The sequence below is a fragment of the Hypanus sabinus genome, chromosome 7 (genome assembly GCF_030144855.1).
Source record: "Hypanus sabinus isolate sHypSab1 chromosome 7, sHypSab1.hap1, whole genome shotgun sequence".
NCBI classification, from domain to species: domain Eukaryota; kingdom Metazoa; phylum Chordata; class Chondrichthyes; order Myliobatiformes; family Dasyatidae; genus Hypanus; species Hypanus sabinus.
The window spans coordinates 850,133-866,792 of NC_082712.1; the positions used below are offsets into that span (position 1 = coordinate 850,133).

At 42.8% G+C, this 16,660-nt stretch overlaps 1 protein-coding gene across 1 annotated transcript in view; it reads left to right on the forward strand.

Moving 5' to 3' along the window:
* Positions 1 to 8,707: 8,707 nt before the first annotated feature.
* LOC132396488 (excitatory amino acid transporter 1-like) overlaps positions 8,708 to 16,660 on the forward strand; it is a 95,369-nt gene continuing 87,416 nt past the window's right edge. The window contains exons 1-2 of the mRNA XM_059974032.1: positions 8,708 to 8,834; positions 15,294 to 15,431. Coding sequence (XP_059830015.1) covers positions 8,711 to 8,834; positions 15,294 to 15,431 — 262 coding nt within the window. The 5' untranslated portion in view covers positions 8,708 to 8,710. The remainder of the gene's footprint in view (positions 8,835 to 15,293; positions 15,432 to 16,660) is intronic.

The window sequence follows — 16,660 nt, forward strand, 5'->3', positions numbered from 1 at the left end:
AAGATAGCCAAACATAACCATGTGCTAACCACATGTACCCTGTATCATGTACCCCGTGACCGGGTTACTGAACCAGCAGAAATGGAATACAAGTTGGAGTCTGGTATTACTGTAACTAATACAGTACTATAAAATGCAAATGTATGAAACAGGTTAGCAATGATATATACAGAAGTGTGGAAATATGAATCAGAACCAAGTTCTTTCAAAGTCTCGGGGTAAATGGATAGTCTTACGATGGTGAAGAGTTCAGTTCAGTTTAGGTCGAGGTAATTGCTGGTGTACCGTTGGGGGGAGAGAGAGAGAGAGAGCGAGACGTGATGCCGTTGCCGTCAAACCTTCGGTTATCTTCCTATCCTGTTACGGTCACCAAATGTGACCCCGTACGACCGTTCTTCAGTGGTAGACCTGTCACCCAGGCGAGGGTGGACACACAACAAGTCCCCACCAGTTGCACCTTCACACACTGAACCACTGATCGATTCCCCCGAATCGATCCTCCAAACCCCCACCTTCACGTGAGTGCACAAAGCTCTCTCAGTGTCCCGTGGTGTGTCTGCTTGTGTCTTTGCAGACCTGCTTTTTATCTCCCCTCTGCAGGGCACCAGCCATCCATCAGGCCAGTCCCCCCCTTGCTGTATCTGCAAGAATCTAACAAGCAGGCAAAGAAAGTGTCCTTGGAGCAAAGGTAGACTATTAGCTAAGAAGCCATAATATTAAATCATGTCTCTCTCTCTCTCTCTCTCTCATCTGTGCAGGATGCCTCCCCCCTCCCTTCATCTCTCTCCCTCATTAGCAGCATAGTTCACAGGGGGGTCAACTCTGGACCCCATCTCAGCTTGGTTTGCTCATCATACCTGAGATACCATACATACCGTGAGATCCGCTTGTACACAGCCACGAAAGAAAGAAACACCATGGAGCCCATTCAAAATAAAAATAAGTTACACTGGGTGATAAAAAATGCCTGCCAAAGGGGCAATGTTGCAATAGTCATGGGGGACTTCAATATGCAGGTAGATTAGGAAAATCAGGTGGGTGGTTAATTACAGGAGGGAGAATTCCTGGAGTCCCTACGAGATGGCTTTTTAGAGCAGCTCGTGGTTGAGCTCTATAGGGGATCAGCTATTCTGGATTGGGTGATGAATTGAATTGAATTGACTTCTTACATCCTTCACATAAATGAGGAGTAAAAATCTTTATGTGTCTCCATCTAAGTGTGCAATGTGCAATCATTGTAATTTATAATAAATAGAGCAGTCAATGTAACATAGAAATACACTCAAATCAGTCCGATGGCCTAATTGAAGAAGCTGTCCTGGAGCCTGTTGGTCCTGGCTTTTATGCTGCATTACTGTTTCCCAGATGGTAGCAGCTGGAATAAACCATGGTTAGAGGACTCGGGTCCCCAATGATCCTCTGGGCCCTTTTTACACACCTTTCTTTGTAAATGTCCTGAATCATGGGAAGTTCACGACTACAGATGCACTGGCCTGTCCGCACCATTCTTTGCAGAATCCTGCGATTGAGGGAGGTACAGTTCCCATACCAGGCAGTGATGCAGCCAGTCAAGATGCTCTCAATTGTGCCCCTGTAGAAAGTTCCTAGGATTTGGGGCCTATACCAAACTTCCTCAAGCATCTGAGGTGAAAGGGGTGCTGTCGTGCTTTTTTCACGACACAGCTAGTGTGTACAGACCACCTGAGATCCTCGGATGTCAAGGAACATAAAGCTGTTTACCCTCTCAACCACAGATCTATTGATGTCAATATGGGTTAGGCTGTCTCCATTCCACCTGTAATCCACAACCAGCTCCTTCAGTTTTGCAACAGAGAGGAGGAGGTGGAAAATTTCTTAAATGCATCTATTTTAATGCTAGGAGCATTGTAAGAAAGGTGGATGAGCTTAGAGCATGGATTGATACCTGGAAATATGATGTTGTAGCTATTAGTGGAACATGGTTGCAGGAGGGGTGTGATTGGCAACTAAATATTCCTGGATTTCGTTGCTACAGATGTGATAGAATCAGAGGGAGAAGCTTGTCAGAGAAAATATTACAGCAGTGCTCTGGCAGGATAGATTAAAGGGCTCGTCTAGGGATATATTTGGGTGGAATTGAGGAATGGGAAAGGTGTAGTAACACTTACAGGGGTGTATTATAGACCACCTAATGGGGAGCGAGAATTGGAGCAGCAAATTTGTAAGGAGATAGCAGATATTTGTAGTAAGCACAGGGTTGTGATTGTGGGAGATTTTATTCTTCCACACATAGACTGGGAAGCCCATAGTGTAAAAGGGCTGGATGGTTAGGAGTTTGTAAAATGTGTGCAGAAGGGGCAGTGTTGGATCTTCTGTTAGGGAATGAAATCGGTCAGGTGACGGAGGTATATGTTGGGGAGCACTTCGGGTCCAGTGATCACAATGCCATTAGTTTCAATATAATTATGGGGCAGGATAGGACTGGACCCAGGGTTGAGATTTTTGATTGGAGAAAGGCTAACTTTGAGGAGATGCGAAAGGATTTAGAAGGAGTGGATTGGGACAATTTGTTTTCTGGGAAGGATGTAATAGAGAAATGGAGGTCATTTAAAGGTGAAATTTTGAGGGTACAGTACCTTTATGTTCCTGTTAGGTTGAAAGGAAAGGTTAAAAGTTTGATAGAGCCATGGTTTTCAAGGGATATTGCAAACTTGGTAGAGGAAAAAGAGAGAGATCTACAATAAATATAGGCAGCATGGAGTAAATGAGGTGCTCGAGGAATATAAAGAATGTAAAAAGAATCTTAAGAAAGAAATGAGAAAAGCTAAAAGAAGATACAAGGTTGCTTTGGCAAGTAAGCTGAAAATAAATCCAAAGGGTTTCTACAGTTATATTAATAGCAAAAGGATAGTGAGGGATAAAATTGGTCCCTTAGAGAATCAGAGTGGACAGCTATGTGTGGAGCCGAAAGAGATGGGGTAGATTTTGAACAATTTCTTTTCATCGGTATTCACTAAGGAGAAGAATATTGAATTGTGTAAGATAAGGAAAACAAGTAGGGTAGTTATGGAAACTATGACAATTAAAGAGGAGTAAGTACTGGCGTTATTAAGGAATATAAAAGTGGATAAATCTCCGGGTCCTGATAGGATACCACTAGGACCTTGAGGGAACTTAGTGTAGAAATAGCAGGTGCTCTGACAGAAATATTTCAAACATTAGAAACGGGGATGGTGCCGGAGGATTGGTGTATTGCTCATGTGGTTCCATTGTTTAAAAAGGGTTCTAAGAGTGAACCTAGCAATTATAGGCCTGTCAGTGGTGGGTAAGTTAATGGAAAGTATTTTTAGAGATGGTATATATAATTATCTGGATAGACAGGGTCTGATTAGGAACAGTCAACATGGATTTGTGTGTGGAAGGTCATGTTTGACAAATCTTACTGAATTTTTTGAAGAGGTTACGAGGAAAGTTGACGAGGGTAAAGCATTGTATGTTGTCTATATGGACTTCAGTAAGGCCTTTGACAAGGTTCCACACAGAAGGTTAGTTAGGAAGGTTCAATCGTTAGGTATTAATATTGAAGTAGTAAAATGGATTCAACAGTGGCTGGATGGGAGATGCCCGAGAGTAGTGGTGGATAACTGTTTGTCAGGTTGGAGGCTGGTAACTAGTGGTGTGCCTGAGGGATCTCATATACATTAATGATCTGGATGATGGGGTGGTAATTTGGATTAGTAAGTATGCAGATGATACTAAGGTAGGTGGCGTTGTGGATAATGAAGTAGGTTTTCAAAGCTTGCAGAGAGATTTAGGCCAGTTAGAAGATTGGGCTGAACAATGGCAGATGGAGTTTAATGCTGATAAGTGTGAGGTGCTACATTTTGGTAGGAATAATCCAAATAGGACATACATGGTAAATGGTAGGGCATTGAAGAATGCAGTATAACAGTGTGATCTAGGAATAATGGTGCACAGTTCCCTGAAGGTGGAATCTCATGTGGATAGGGTGGTGAAGAAAGCTTTTGGTATGCTGGCCTTTATAAATCAGAGCATTGAGTATAGGAGTTGTGATGTAATGTTAAAATTGTACAAGGCATTGCTAAGGCCAAATTTGGAGTATTGTGTACAGTTCTGGTCACCGAATTATAGGAAAGATATCAACAAAATAGAGAGAGTACAGAGAAGATTTACTAGAATGTTACCTGGGTTTCAGCGCCTAAATTAAAGAGAAAGGTTGAACAAGTTAGGTCTTTATTCTTTGGAGCATAGAAGGTTGAGGGGGGACTTGATAGAGGTATTTAAAATTAGGAGGGGGATAGATCGAGTTGATGTGGATAGGCTTTTTCCATTGAGAGTAGGGGAGATTCAAACAAGAGGACATGAGTTGAGAGTTAGGGGGCAAAAGTTTAAGGGTAACACAAGGGGGAATTTCTTTACTCAGGGAGTGGCAGCTGTGTGGGACAAGCTTCCAGTAGAAGTGGTAGAGGCAGGTTCGGTATTGTCATTTAAAGTAAAATTATATAGGTATATGGACAGGAAAGGGATGGAGGGTTATGGGCTGAGTACGGGCCAGTGGGACTAGGTGAGAGTAAGCACTTGGGATGGACTGGAAGGGCCGAGATGGCCTGTTTCCATGCTATAGTTGTTATACGGTTATGTGGTTTAACATTGAGGAGAGGTTGTTTCTTGATATCACTGTGTCAGAGAGATTACTTCTTCCCTGTAGGCCACCTCATTATCGTTTGAATTAAGGCCAATCAATGCAGTATCATTGGCATTTTTAATCAGCAGATTGGAGCTGTGGGTGGCAACACTGTCATGGTTATACAGGGAATAAAGGAGTAGACTTAGTACACAGTCCCGAGGGGCTCCTGTGTTGAGAGTCAGAGGGGTGGAGATGAGGGAGCCCACCTTTACCGCCTGCTTCGATCTGACAGAAAATCCAGGATCCAACTGCACAAGGCAGGGTCAAGGCTGAAGTCTCTGAGCTTCCTGTGGAGTCTGGATGTTGAGTCCAAGAACAGCATTTACACATAAGCATCCTTCTTCTCCAGATGTATAAGGATGGCGTGTAGAGCTATGGCTATTGTGTCGTCTGTGATTCGGTTGTGTCAGTAGGTGAATTGTAGGGGGTCCACTGTGAGTGGTAGCAAGCTGCAGGTGTAATCCTTGACCAGCCTCTCAAAGCATTTGCTTATTAATGAGGTGAGTGCGTGAGGACGGCAGTTGATCAGGCATGTTACCTTGATCTTTTTTGGTGCAGGGATAATGGTGGATAATTTGAAGCAGGAGGTCACTCTACACTGGTACAGGGAGAGATTAAAAATATCTGTAAACACACCTGCCAGTTGTGCTGAGCACATCCTGAGTACTCGCCCTGGGATGCCGTCTGGTCCCGCAGCCTTGCGACTGTCCACTCGTTGGAAACATCTGTGTACCTCAGCCTCAGAGATGACCAGGTTGCAGGTTGTAGTGGTGGCTTTCCTCAGAGGCTCAGGGTCAGTGACATCGAACTGAGCATAAAAGCGATTGAGCTCATCTGGGAGAGAGGCCGCGATGTTGGCGGCACCACTACTTTTAGCTTTGAAGTCTGTGATGGTATGCAACCCTCGCCACAAGTCACGTGTACTATTTGTTGTGAATCTTGACTCAATCTTGTCACTGTATTGTTGTTTGTGTGTTGTGCATTGAACCAGAATTGATCAGAGATATTAAGGTAAAAAAAAACCCTTGGGGTCAAGTGCTCATAAAATAATCAAATTCACACTGAGGAAGGGAAGCTAAAGTCAGATGTATCAGTATTACAGTGGAGTAAAGGGAATTACAGAGGCATGAGAGAGGAGTTGGTCAGGATTGATTGGAAAAGAACACTGGTAGGGATGATGGCAGAGTAGCAATGGCTGGAATTTCTGGAAGCAATTCAGAAGACGCAGGATATATACATCCTAAAGGGTATTTATTCTAAAGGAAAGATGACACAACTGTGGCTAACAAGAGAATTCAAAGTCAACATAAAAGACAAAGAGAGGGCATGTAAAAGAACAAAAATTAGTGGGAAGTTGGAGGATTGGGAGGCTTTAAAATACCAACAGACGGCAACTAACAAGTCATAAAGAAGGTAAAGATGGAATACAAAGTAGGCAAGCCAATAATATTAAAGAGGAGACTAAAAATTTCTTAAGATATATAAAATGTAAAAGAGAGGCGAGAGTAGATATCAGTCCGCTGGAGAGGCAGTAATGGGGAAACAACTAAAAGGTGAAAGAACTGAATAAGTATTTTGCATCAGTCTTCACTGTGGAAGACTCTAGAAGTATGTTGGAAGATCCAGGAGTCAGGGGAATAAAGTGTGTGAAGATACCATAACTAGAGAGAAGGTTCTTGGGAAACTGAAAGGTCTGAAGTTAGGAAAGTCACCCGGACCAGATGGTGTATACCCCAGAGTTCTGAATGAGGTGGCTGAAGAGATTGTGCAGGCATTAGTAATGATCTTTCAAGAATCACTAGATTCTGGAATGGTTCCAGAAGAATGGAAAATTGCAAATGTCACTCCACTTTTAAAGAAGGGAGAGAGGCAGAAGAAAGTCTAACCTCAGTGGTTGGGAAGATGTTCGAGTTGGTTATTAAGGATGAGGTCTCAGTGTATTTGGAGGCTCATGATAAAATAGGCCGTAGTCAGCATGGTTTCCTCAAGGGAAAATCTTGTCTGACAGATCTGCTGGAATTCTTTGAAGAAATAACAAGCAGGATAGACAAAGGAGAATTGGTTGATGTTATCTATTTGGATTTTCAGAATGCCTTTGACAAGGTGCAAACTTGAGGCTGCTTAATAAGTTACAAGCCCATGGTACTACAGGAGAGATTCTAGCATGGATAAAACAATGGCTGATTGTTAGGAGGCAAAGAATGGGAATAAAGGGAGTCTTTTCTGACTGGCCGGCAATGACTTGTAGTGTTCCACATGCGGCTGTGTTGGGACCATTTCTTTTTATATGATACATCAATGATTTGGATGATGAAATAGATGCCTTTGTTGAAAAGTTTGCAGATGATATGAAGATAAGATGATAAGAAGAGAGGCTGCAGAAGGACTGAGACAGATTAGAAGACTGCGCAAAGCAAAGGCTGATGGAATAGAGGGTCAGGATGAGTATGGTCATTCACTAGAATTCAGAAGAACGAGGTCTGACATCATTGAAACCTATCACATGGTGAAAGGCCTTGTTAGAGTAGATCTGGAGAGGATGTTTCCTATGGTGGGAGAGGGTAAGCCCAGAGGACTCAGCCTCAGAATAGAGGGGTGTCCTTTTACAGCAGAGATGAGGACGAATTTCTTTAGCTAGAGACTCATGCGTCTGTGGAATTGTTTGCTACAGGCAGCTGTGGAGGCCAAGTCTTTATGTATATTTAAAGCAGAGGTTGGTAGATTCTTGATTGGTCAGGGGATGAAGGGATACAGGGTGAAGGCAGGAGATTTGGGGCTGAGAGGAAAGTTGGATCAGCCATGATGAAATAGCAGAGCAGACTCGATGGGCCAAATAGCTTAATTCTGCTCCTATATCTTGAGGTGTTAAAACATCAAATACCCAACATGCGAAAAACAGAATAAATTGCACCTACAACAAAAAAATGAACAAATTACACACAGAATATTAAATGTTAAACCACAGCCTAGGAATGTTCAGCTTATTTTAGTTCAGTTTAGTGCTGTGTTGTTCATTGACTGCAGGATACAAAGCCAGCCTTTCGGATCTTCCCTTCAAAATGTTACTCTCTAATTCAGATGATATCCCACTAAATCTCCTCTGTACTCTCACCAACATGATCACATCTTTCCTTTGGTAATCAATATTCCAATTGTGACCTAACCAATAGTTTACAAAGTGGCATCTACTTTTTGTGTAATGTGCCACAGCTGATGAGGCTAGCATCCAGAAGCCATCTTCATCAACCTCTCTACCTGCAATGCCACTTTCAGTGCTCGACTTTATCCCAAGGCCCCTCTGATCAACACACTTGTACTTTTGTGTACCCCTCAAAATGCATCACCTTGCACTTGTCAGGATTAAATTGTGTTTTCCAACGCACTGCCCATTTCTGCTGAATTATATCCTGGTACATCTTTAGACAACCTTCAGCTCCACACAACCATCAGTTTCATGTCGCATGCAGACATGCTAACTATACCTCCCTTGTTCACATCCAGATAGTTAACATACCTCACAAACAGCAAAATTCCCAACATCAACCTTTCCATAAGATCATCTCTCTTTCTTCTGCAGTGAAGGTATTTCCAACCACATTCCCCCACGTCAGTCCCTGCTATTCCAATAATCAGTCTTTGTTGTCTCCTTCCATGGGAAAACTCTGCAAATGACCCAGCCATCATTTTGCTTTTGCCACACTGCAAATTTTGGATATAATTTCCCAACCTTCTTTGTATTCCATGGGCTTTTCCTGAACTTCATCCCATGCAAGGTCTTGCTAAAACCCATACAGCCCAAATCCAATGCACAGCCACCAGTGTGGAAAGCATCTTCTGCAGCTGAAGCTACTCACTTACAGTGTGAACTGTACATTGACATAGTGCCTTTCTCTGGTTAACTGACAGGCATTTATCCTTTACGGTCTGCACCAACACTTGCTGCACTAAGTGAGGAATTTCTTGTCAAGTCTCATTGAGAAGCAAACTGTAAAACAGACAGAAGGGGTATTGGCCATCAATGCAATGGAACGAATCCAGAAACGCACCTTAACCAAGTCACGGATTCGGAGGATTACCAGTGACGATGTGAAGAAATTTGGAAAGAACAACGCGTTTGTGCTATTCACTGTGGTGGCTGTTATTGCCGGTTAGTAATGGTGACATCTAAAGATAAGTAGCTTCACTCAGTTTACTTGTACTAACACATGTCTTAGAATATTCAGATCAGCCTTCTTCCAATCCTGAAGCATCATTTCCATCTATCTTTAGAGTTCTTCATAAATTCCCACACTAATCCCATTGCCCTGCTCTCTCCCAATTGCCCTGTCACTAATCCCACTGCCTTTCTCTTTCCCCGCAGCCCTGGGTCAGTCCCCACACTAATTCCACTGCCCCTCTGGCTCCCCACAGCCCCTGGGTCAGTATCATGCTAATTCCATAAGACCATAAAACTTAGGAGCAGAATTAGGCCATTTGGCCCATCGAGTCCGGTCATTTGGCCCATCGAGTCTGGTCTGCCATCAAATCAGGCTGATCCTTCTCTCACCTCCTCAACCCCACTCCCCAGCCTTACCCCCTGTAACCTTTGATGCCACGTCCAATCAAGAACATATCAATCTCTGTCTTAAATACACCCAACGACCTGGCCTCCACAAATTCCACAAGTTCACCAGCCTCTGACTAAAGAAATTTCTTTGCATCTGTTTTAAGTGGATGCTCCTCTATCCTGAGGCTGTGCCCTCTCCTATATCCTCCCATCATGGGAAACTTCCTTTCCACATCTACTCCATCTAGGCCTTTCAACATTCGAAAGGTTTCAATGAGATCCCCCTCATCCTTCTGAATTCCAACGAGTACAAACCCAGAGCCATCAAACATTCCTTGTATGATAAGCCTTTCATTCCCAGAACCTCCTATGGATCCTCTCCAATGCCAGCACATCTTTTCTCAGATGAGGAACCCCAAAACTGTTCAGAATACTTAAGCTGTGGCCTCACCAGTGCCTTATAAAGCCTCAGCATCACATTCATGCTCTTGTATTCTAGACCTCTTGAAATGACTGTTAACATGGCATTTACCTTCCTCACCACCAGCTCTACCTGCAAGTTAACATACCCAAGCCTTTTGCATCTCAGATTTTTGGATTTTCTCTCTAGAAAATAGTCTGCACATTTATTTCTTCCACCAAATTACAGGACCATGCATTTCCAATATTGAATTTCATTTGCCACTTTCTTGCCCATTCTCCTAATCTGTCTAAGTCCTTCTGCAGTCTACCTGTTTCCTCAACACTACCTGCTCTTATACTAATCTTTGTATCATCTGCAAACTTGGCAACAAAGCTTTCTATTCCATCATCTAGATCACTTATATACAGCATAAAAAGAAATGGTCCCAACACTGACCCTTGCAGAACACCACTGGTCACTGGCAGTCAACCAGAAAAGGATCCTTTTATTCCCACTCACTGCCTCCTACCAATCAGTCAATGCTCAAACCGTGCCAGTAACATTGCTGTAATATCATGGGCTCTTAACTTGGTAAGCAGCCTCATGTGTGGCACCTTGTCAAATGCCTTCTGAAAGTCCGAATATACAGCATCCACTGCATCCTCTTTATCTTTCCTACTTGTAATCTCAAAGAATTTCAACAGGTTTGTCAGGTAAGATTTTCCCTTACGGAAACCATGCAGACTTTGTTCTATCTTGTCCTGTGTCACCAAGTATTCCATAACCTTGTTGTTAACAATTGACCTCAACATCATACCTACCACTGAGGTCAGGCTAACTGGTCTATAATTTCCTTTCTACTGCCTTCCTCCTTTCTTCAAGAATGGAGTGACATTTGAAATTTTTCATGCCAGAGTCCAATGATTTTTGAAAGGTTATTGCTAATGTTTCCATAATCTCTAATGCTACCTATTTCAGAACCCTAGGATGTGGTTCATCTGGTCTGGGTGACTTATGTACCTTTTGGTCTTTCATCTTTATGAGCACCTTGTCCCTTGTAATAGTAACTGCACTCACTTCACTTCCCTCACACCCTTCAACATCTGGCACACCGTTAGTGTCTTCCAAAGTGAAGACTGATGCAAAATACCCATTTAGTTCATCTGTCATCTAATTATCTCCCATTATTATTTCTCTGGCCTCATTTTCTAGTGGTCCTATACCCACTCTCATCTCCCCTTTATTGTTTACATTTTTGTAAGAGCTTTTCCTATCCAGTTTGATATTGTTTGCTGGCTTGCCTTCATATTTCATCTTTTCCATTCTAACATTTCTTTTAGATGCTCTCTGTAGGGTTTTAAAGGCTTCCAATCCTTAATCTTCCTGCTAATTTTTGCTTTGTTGTATGCCCTTTCTTTTGCTTTTACAATAGCTTTGACTTCCTTTGTCAGCATGGTTGTACTATTTTACCATTTGAGTATTTTTGGTTTTGGAACACACCTATCCTGCACCTTCCCCATTTCCCCCAGAAATACACGCCATTGCTGCTCTGTTGCCAGCAGCTCGTTCCAGTTTACTTTGACCAACTCTTCTCTCATACCACTGTAATTTCCTTTTCTCCACTGAAATACTGCTACGTTAGACTTTACTTTCTCCCTATCAAATTTCCAGTTGAACACACTCATATTGTGATCATTGGTTACCAAGGGTTCTTTTACCTTAAACTCTCTAATTACCTCCGCTTCATTACATTACACCCAATCCAGTATAGTTGACTCCCTAGTAGGCTCAATGACAAACTGCTCTAAAAAATTATCTTAGGCATTCAACAAATTCACTCTTGAGATCCATTACCAACCTGATTTTCCCAATCAATCTGCATGTTAAAATCTCCCTTGACTATCATAACATTGCTCTTTTGATATGCCTTTTCTATTTCCTGTTGTAATCTATAGTTCGCTTCCCAGCTACTTTTAGGAGACCTGTATACGTATAACTGCCATCAGTGTCCTTTTACCCTTGTAGTTTCTTAACCCAACCTACAAGGATTCAACATCTTCTAATCCAATGTCACATCTTTCTACTGATTTGATGCCATTCTTTACCAGCAGAGCCACACCACTCCCTCTGCCTACCTTCCTATCCCTCCGATACAATGCATTACCTTGGACATTCAGCTCCCAACTACAACTATCCTTTAGCCACAATTCAGTGATGGCCACATCATATCTGACAATCTGTAATACTGGAACAAGTTCATCCACCTTATTTCTTATATTACACACATTGACATTTAACACGTTGAGTGCTGCATTTGCTACTGTTTATGATTCTGTATCCCAAATGTACTGATACTCACCCTGCTGGTTGCAATTATGTCCTATTGTCTGCCTGCCCTTCCTGACAGTCTGACTGCATGGTATTTTTGCTTTTTTACCATCAGTCCTATACTGAGACCCTTCAATCCAGTTCCTAAAACCCTGCCTGAGAAATTAATTTAAACCCTCCCCAGCAGCTCTAACAAGCCTGCCCATCTCCCTCGGGTTCAGGTTCAACCCGTCACTTTTGTACAAGTCAGCTCCCCCAGAAGAGATCCCAATATACAAGAACCTGAAGCCCTGTCCCCTGCACCAATTTCTCAGCCATCCATTAATCTGCTAAATCATCCTGCTTCTAGCCTCAGAAGCATGTGGCACAGGCGGAAATTACTACCCTGGTTCTCAGCTTTCTTCCTAGCTCTCTAAGTTCTCTTTTCAGAACTCTTTGTTTTTCCTTCCTATGACATTGGTACCAATATGTACCAAGACATCTGGCTGGTCCCCCTCCCTCTCCAAACTGTTGTGGATGTGATCTGAGATGTCCCTGACCCTGGCACCTGGAAGGCAACATACCATCTGGGTGTCTCTTTCACATCCACAGAATCTCCTGTCTGTTTCCCTCACGATTGAATCCTCTATCACTCCCGCTCTGTTCTTCTCCCTCTTTCCCTTCTGCACCACGGACCCATGCTCAGTGCCAGTAACCCGGTCTTTGTAGTACTCCCCTGGGAGGTTATCCCCCACAACAGTATCTAAAATAGTGTATTTATTATTGAGGGGAGTGGCCACAGGGGTGCTCTGCGCTAACTGCCTATTCACATTTCCATTTCTCCTGACAGTCACCCAGCAACTCGCCTCCTGCAACTTCGGTGTGACTACTTCCCTGTAACTCTGATTGATGATCTCCTCATTCTCCTGTACAGCTGCTGCTCCAGATCCCTAACACGGTCTTCAAGGAGCTGCAGCCAGATGCTCTTCATGCAGATATTGTTCCCTGGGAGACTCTGGGTCTCTCAGGACTCCAACATCCAGCATGAAGAACACACAACTGCCATTTACTACACTAAGTACAGTAGGGAGAGAGGAAAAAGGGAACCTTATCAGAAACTTACCCAGAGCCAATGCTGCTTCTGAGTCGAAGCCTCCTTTAGCCAAAGCTTGATACTCCTACCCTCGCCACTAACCTACTCCCATCAATGGCTGCCCTGATTGTCCCTTCTGTATTTTTATTCATTTTGCTGTGCTCTGCTCCCACTTCTGAATGGGCCTCTGGAATCCCACTGCCCCACTCTCTCCCCAGAGCTCTGTGTCAGTCACACACTAATCCCACTGCCCCACTCTCTCATCAAGCAACTGCTCTCACTTCTGTCCCCTGACACTCTCAGATTTCTAGTACGCTGCTAGTGTCTTCCACAGTGAAAGACTAATACAAAATACTTCTTAATTTTGTCTGCTGTTTCCTCGTACCGGATTGCTACCTCTCCGGCATTATTTTCCAGCAGTTCGATATCTACTCTTGTCTCTCGTTTACTCTTTATAAATCTGAAAATATAAGTCAACTGGACCAGATGGTGTACACCCAAGAATTCTGAAAGAGGTGGCCAAAGAGAATGCGGAGACATTGGTAATGATCCTTTCAAGAATTAATAAATTCTGGAATGGTTCCGGAAGAATGGAAAATTGTATATGTCACTCCACTCTTCAAGAAGGCAGAAGAAAGGACATTTAACCTGACTTCAGCGGTTGGGAAGATGTTAGAGTCGATTATTAAGGATGAAGTCTCAAGGTACTTGGAGGCACATGATTAAATAGGCTATAGTCATCATGGTTTTCTCAAGGGAAAATCTTGCCTAACAAATCTGTTGGAATTCTTTGAGGAAATAACAAGCAGGATGGACAAAGGAGAATCGGTTGATGTTGTGTACTTGGATTTTCAGAAGGCCTTTGACAAGGTGCCACACAACAAGCTATGAACCTATGGTATTACAGGGAAGATTCTGGCATGGATAAAGCAGCGACTGATTGGCAGGAGGCGAAGAGTGGGAATAAAGGGAGCCTTTTCAGACTGGCTGCCAGTGACTAGTGGTGCTCCACAGGGGTCTGTGTTGGGACCAATTCTTTTTACATCATATGTCAATGATTTGGATTATGGATTGATAGTTTTGCTGAAAAATTTTCAGACAATATGAAGATAGGTGGAGGAGCAGGTAGTTTTGAGTGGCTACAGAAGGACTTAGACTCATTAGGAGAAACGGCAGATGGAATGCACTGTCAGAAAGTGTATTGTCATACACTTTGCCAGAAGAAATGAAAGGGTTGACTGTATTATAAATGGAGACAAAATACAAAAAACTGAGGTTCTTGGGAGTCTTTGTGCAGGATTCCCTAAAGGCTAATTTTCAGATTGAGTCTATGGTGAGGAATGTTAGCATTCATTTCAAGAGGACTAGAATATAAAAGCAAGGATGTAATGCTGAGATTTTGTAAAGCACTGGTGAGGCCTCACATGGAGTATTGTGAGCAGTTTTGGGTCCCTAATCTTAGAAAGGATGTGCTGAAACTGGAGAGGGTTCAAAGGAGGATTATGAAAATGATTCCATGATTGAATGGCTTTTCAAATGAAGAGTGATTGATGGCTCGAGGTCTGTATTCACTCAAATTTGGATGAATGAGAGATGACCTCATTGAGACCTGTTGAATGGTGAAAGGCCTTGATAGAGTGTATGTGAAGAGGGTGGTTCATATGATGGGAGAGTCTAAGACCAGAGGACGCAGCCACAGTATAGAGGGGCACCCTTTTAGAACGAACATGAGGAGGAGTTTCTTTAGCCACAGAGTGGTGCATCTAGTGGAATTCATTGCTACAGGCAGCTGTGGAGGCCAAATCTTTATGTATATTTAAGGTAAAGGTTGATAGATTCTTGATTGGTCAAGGTATGAAGGGATACTGGAAGTAGGCAGGAGATTGGGGCTGAGAGGAAAATTGGATCAGCCATGATTAAGTGGCAGAGCAGACTTTATGGAACAAGTGGCCTAATTCTGCTCCTATATCTTATGGTCTTATGTTCTTATGGTATCCTCTTTGATATTATTTGCATACTGCTTTATTTTTCACTTCTAAAAACTTCACAATCCTCCAACTTCCCACTAATTTTTGCTCTGTTATATGCCCTTTGCTTTTATGTTGCTATGACTTCCTTTGTCAGCCATGGTAGTGTCATCCTGCCTTTAAAATACTTCTGTCTCCCCACACCACTCTATTCAGCACAATCAGTTGACACCCATTTGTTGCTCTCTGTCTGGATAAAGGATGCTCTGTCATTGGTTCCCTCTCCCCAGGTGTCATACTCGGCTTCTGTCTCAGGAAATATCAAATGAGCTTCCGCCAGGTGAAGTACTTCTCCTTCCCGGGAGAACTGCTGATGCGCATGTTACAGATGATGGTGATGCCTCTCATCATTTCCAGCTTGGTCACAGGTATGGGTACTGCTTACATTGGAGCTGGGCTTCAGAGTGACCTGCTTGGCAATCTTCTGTATGTCTGCGGACTGAGCTGGTCAAAATCAGTTCCTTGTGCTAATTTCTAACGGTGGGATGCCCACAATGTAGAGATGGTAAGGTGGTGAAGAAAGCACAAATGATACTTTCCTTCATCAACTGGGGTATAGAAGATTAGTGCAACAATGTCATGGCAGACTTTATAAAACATTTGGTATTGGATGATACCAGGTTCGTAGTACTGTGGATACTGAGGAAGTTTGTCTAAGGCTACTGCAAGGTATGGATCAAATGGGAAGTCAGGCAAAGTGCGGGCAGATGGAATTCATTCCCGATAAAACAACTCAATCCCTTGCAACACAGGAACAGCAGATATTGTAAAAAGTAGGACACTAAGGAGTGTTGATGAACAGAGAAGCAGGTCCACAGTTCCTTGAAAGTTGTCTGTGGACCATGAAATATATGATGGTGAAGATCTATGGCATGCTTGCTTTCACACGTCAGGGCACAGAAATATAGAAGTTAAAATTATGTTGCAACCTTACAAAATACTAGTTAGTCACCCTTTGGAGAACTGTGAGCACTTCTGGTCACTGTGCAATAGGATGCATGTGATTAGCTGGAGAGAGTGCAGAGAAAGTTCACCAAGATTGCAGGAGTTCAGTTATGGGGTAAGATTGGATAGGAGTGAAGGAGGATGAGAGGTATTGATAAGGGTAGGGCATTCACTTGTGAGAAGGAGTTTTAAGGGGATCAGAGGGAAAAGTGTTTTACACTTGAGGCTTGAAGGCCAAATGGCCTACTCGTGCTTCTAGTTCTTTAACGTTTCTACATGTGTGAAGATTGGTGACATGTAAATGCAGTGTGTTTATTAAGTAATTGGAGAATAAACTGTGCTTGTATTCAGTGACTTGCTCAATGAACTGCAGATAACACGTGATCAATGAATAACTTGCCTGAATTTGGTCATGGTGTTGAATGAAATGTGTGTACATATTTGGTGACTTATGAATGAATTATGTGTATTTAGCTAGATGTAAATGAACTGTGTGTATACCTCATCAGTTGCTGTGTATATCTCATCAGTTGTGAATGAACTGTGTGTATACCTCATCAGTTGCTGTGTATATCTCATCAGTTGTGAATGAACTGTGTGTATACCTCATCAGCCGCTGGATAAACTGTCTGTATACATCACGGGACATTGA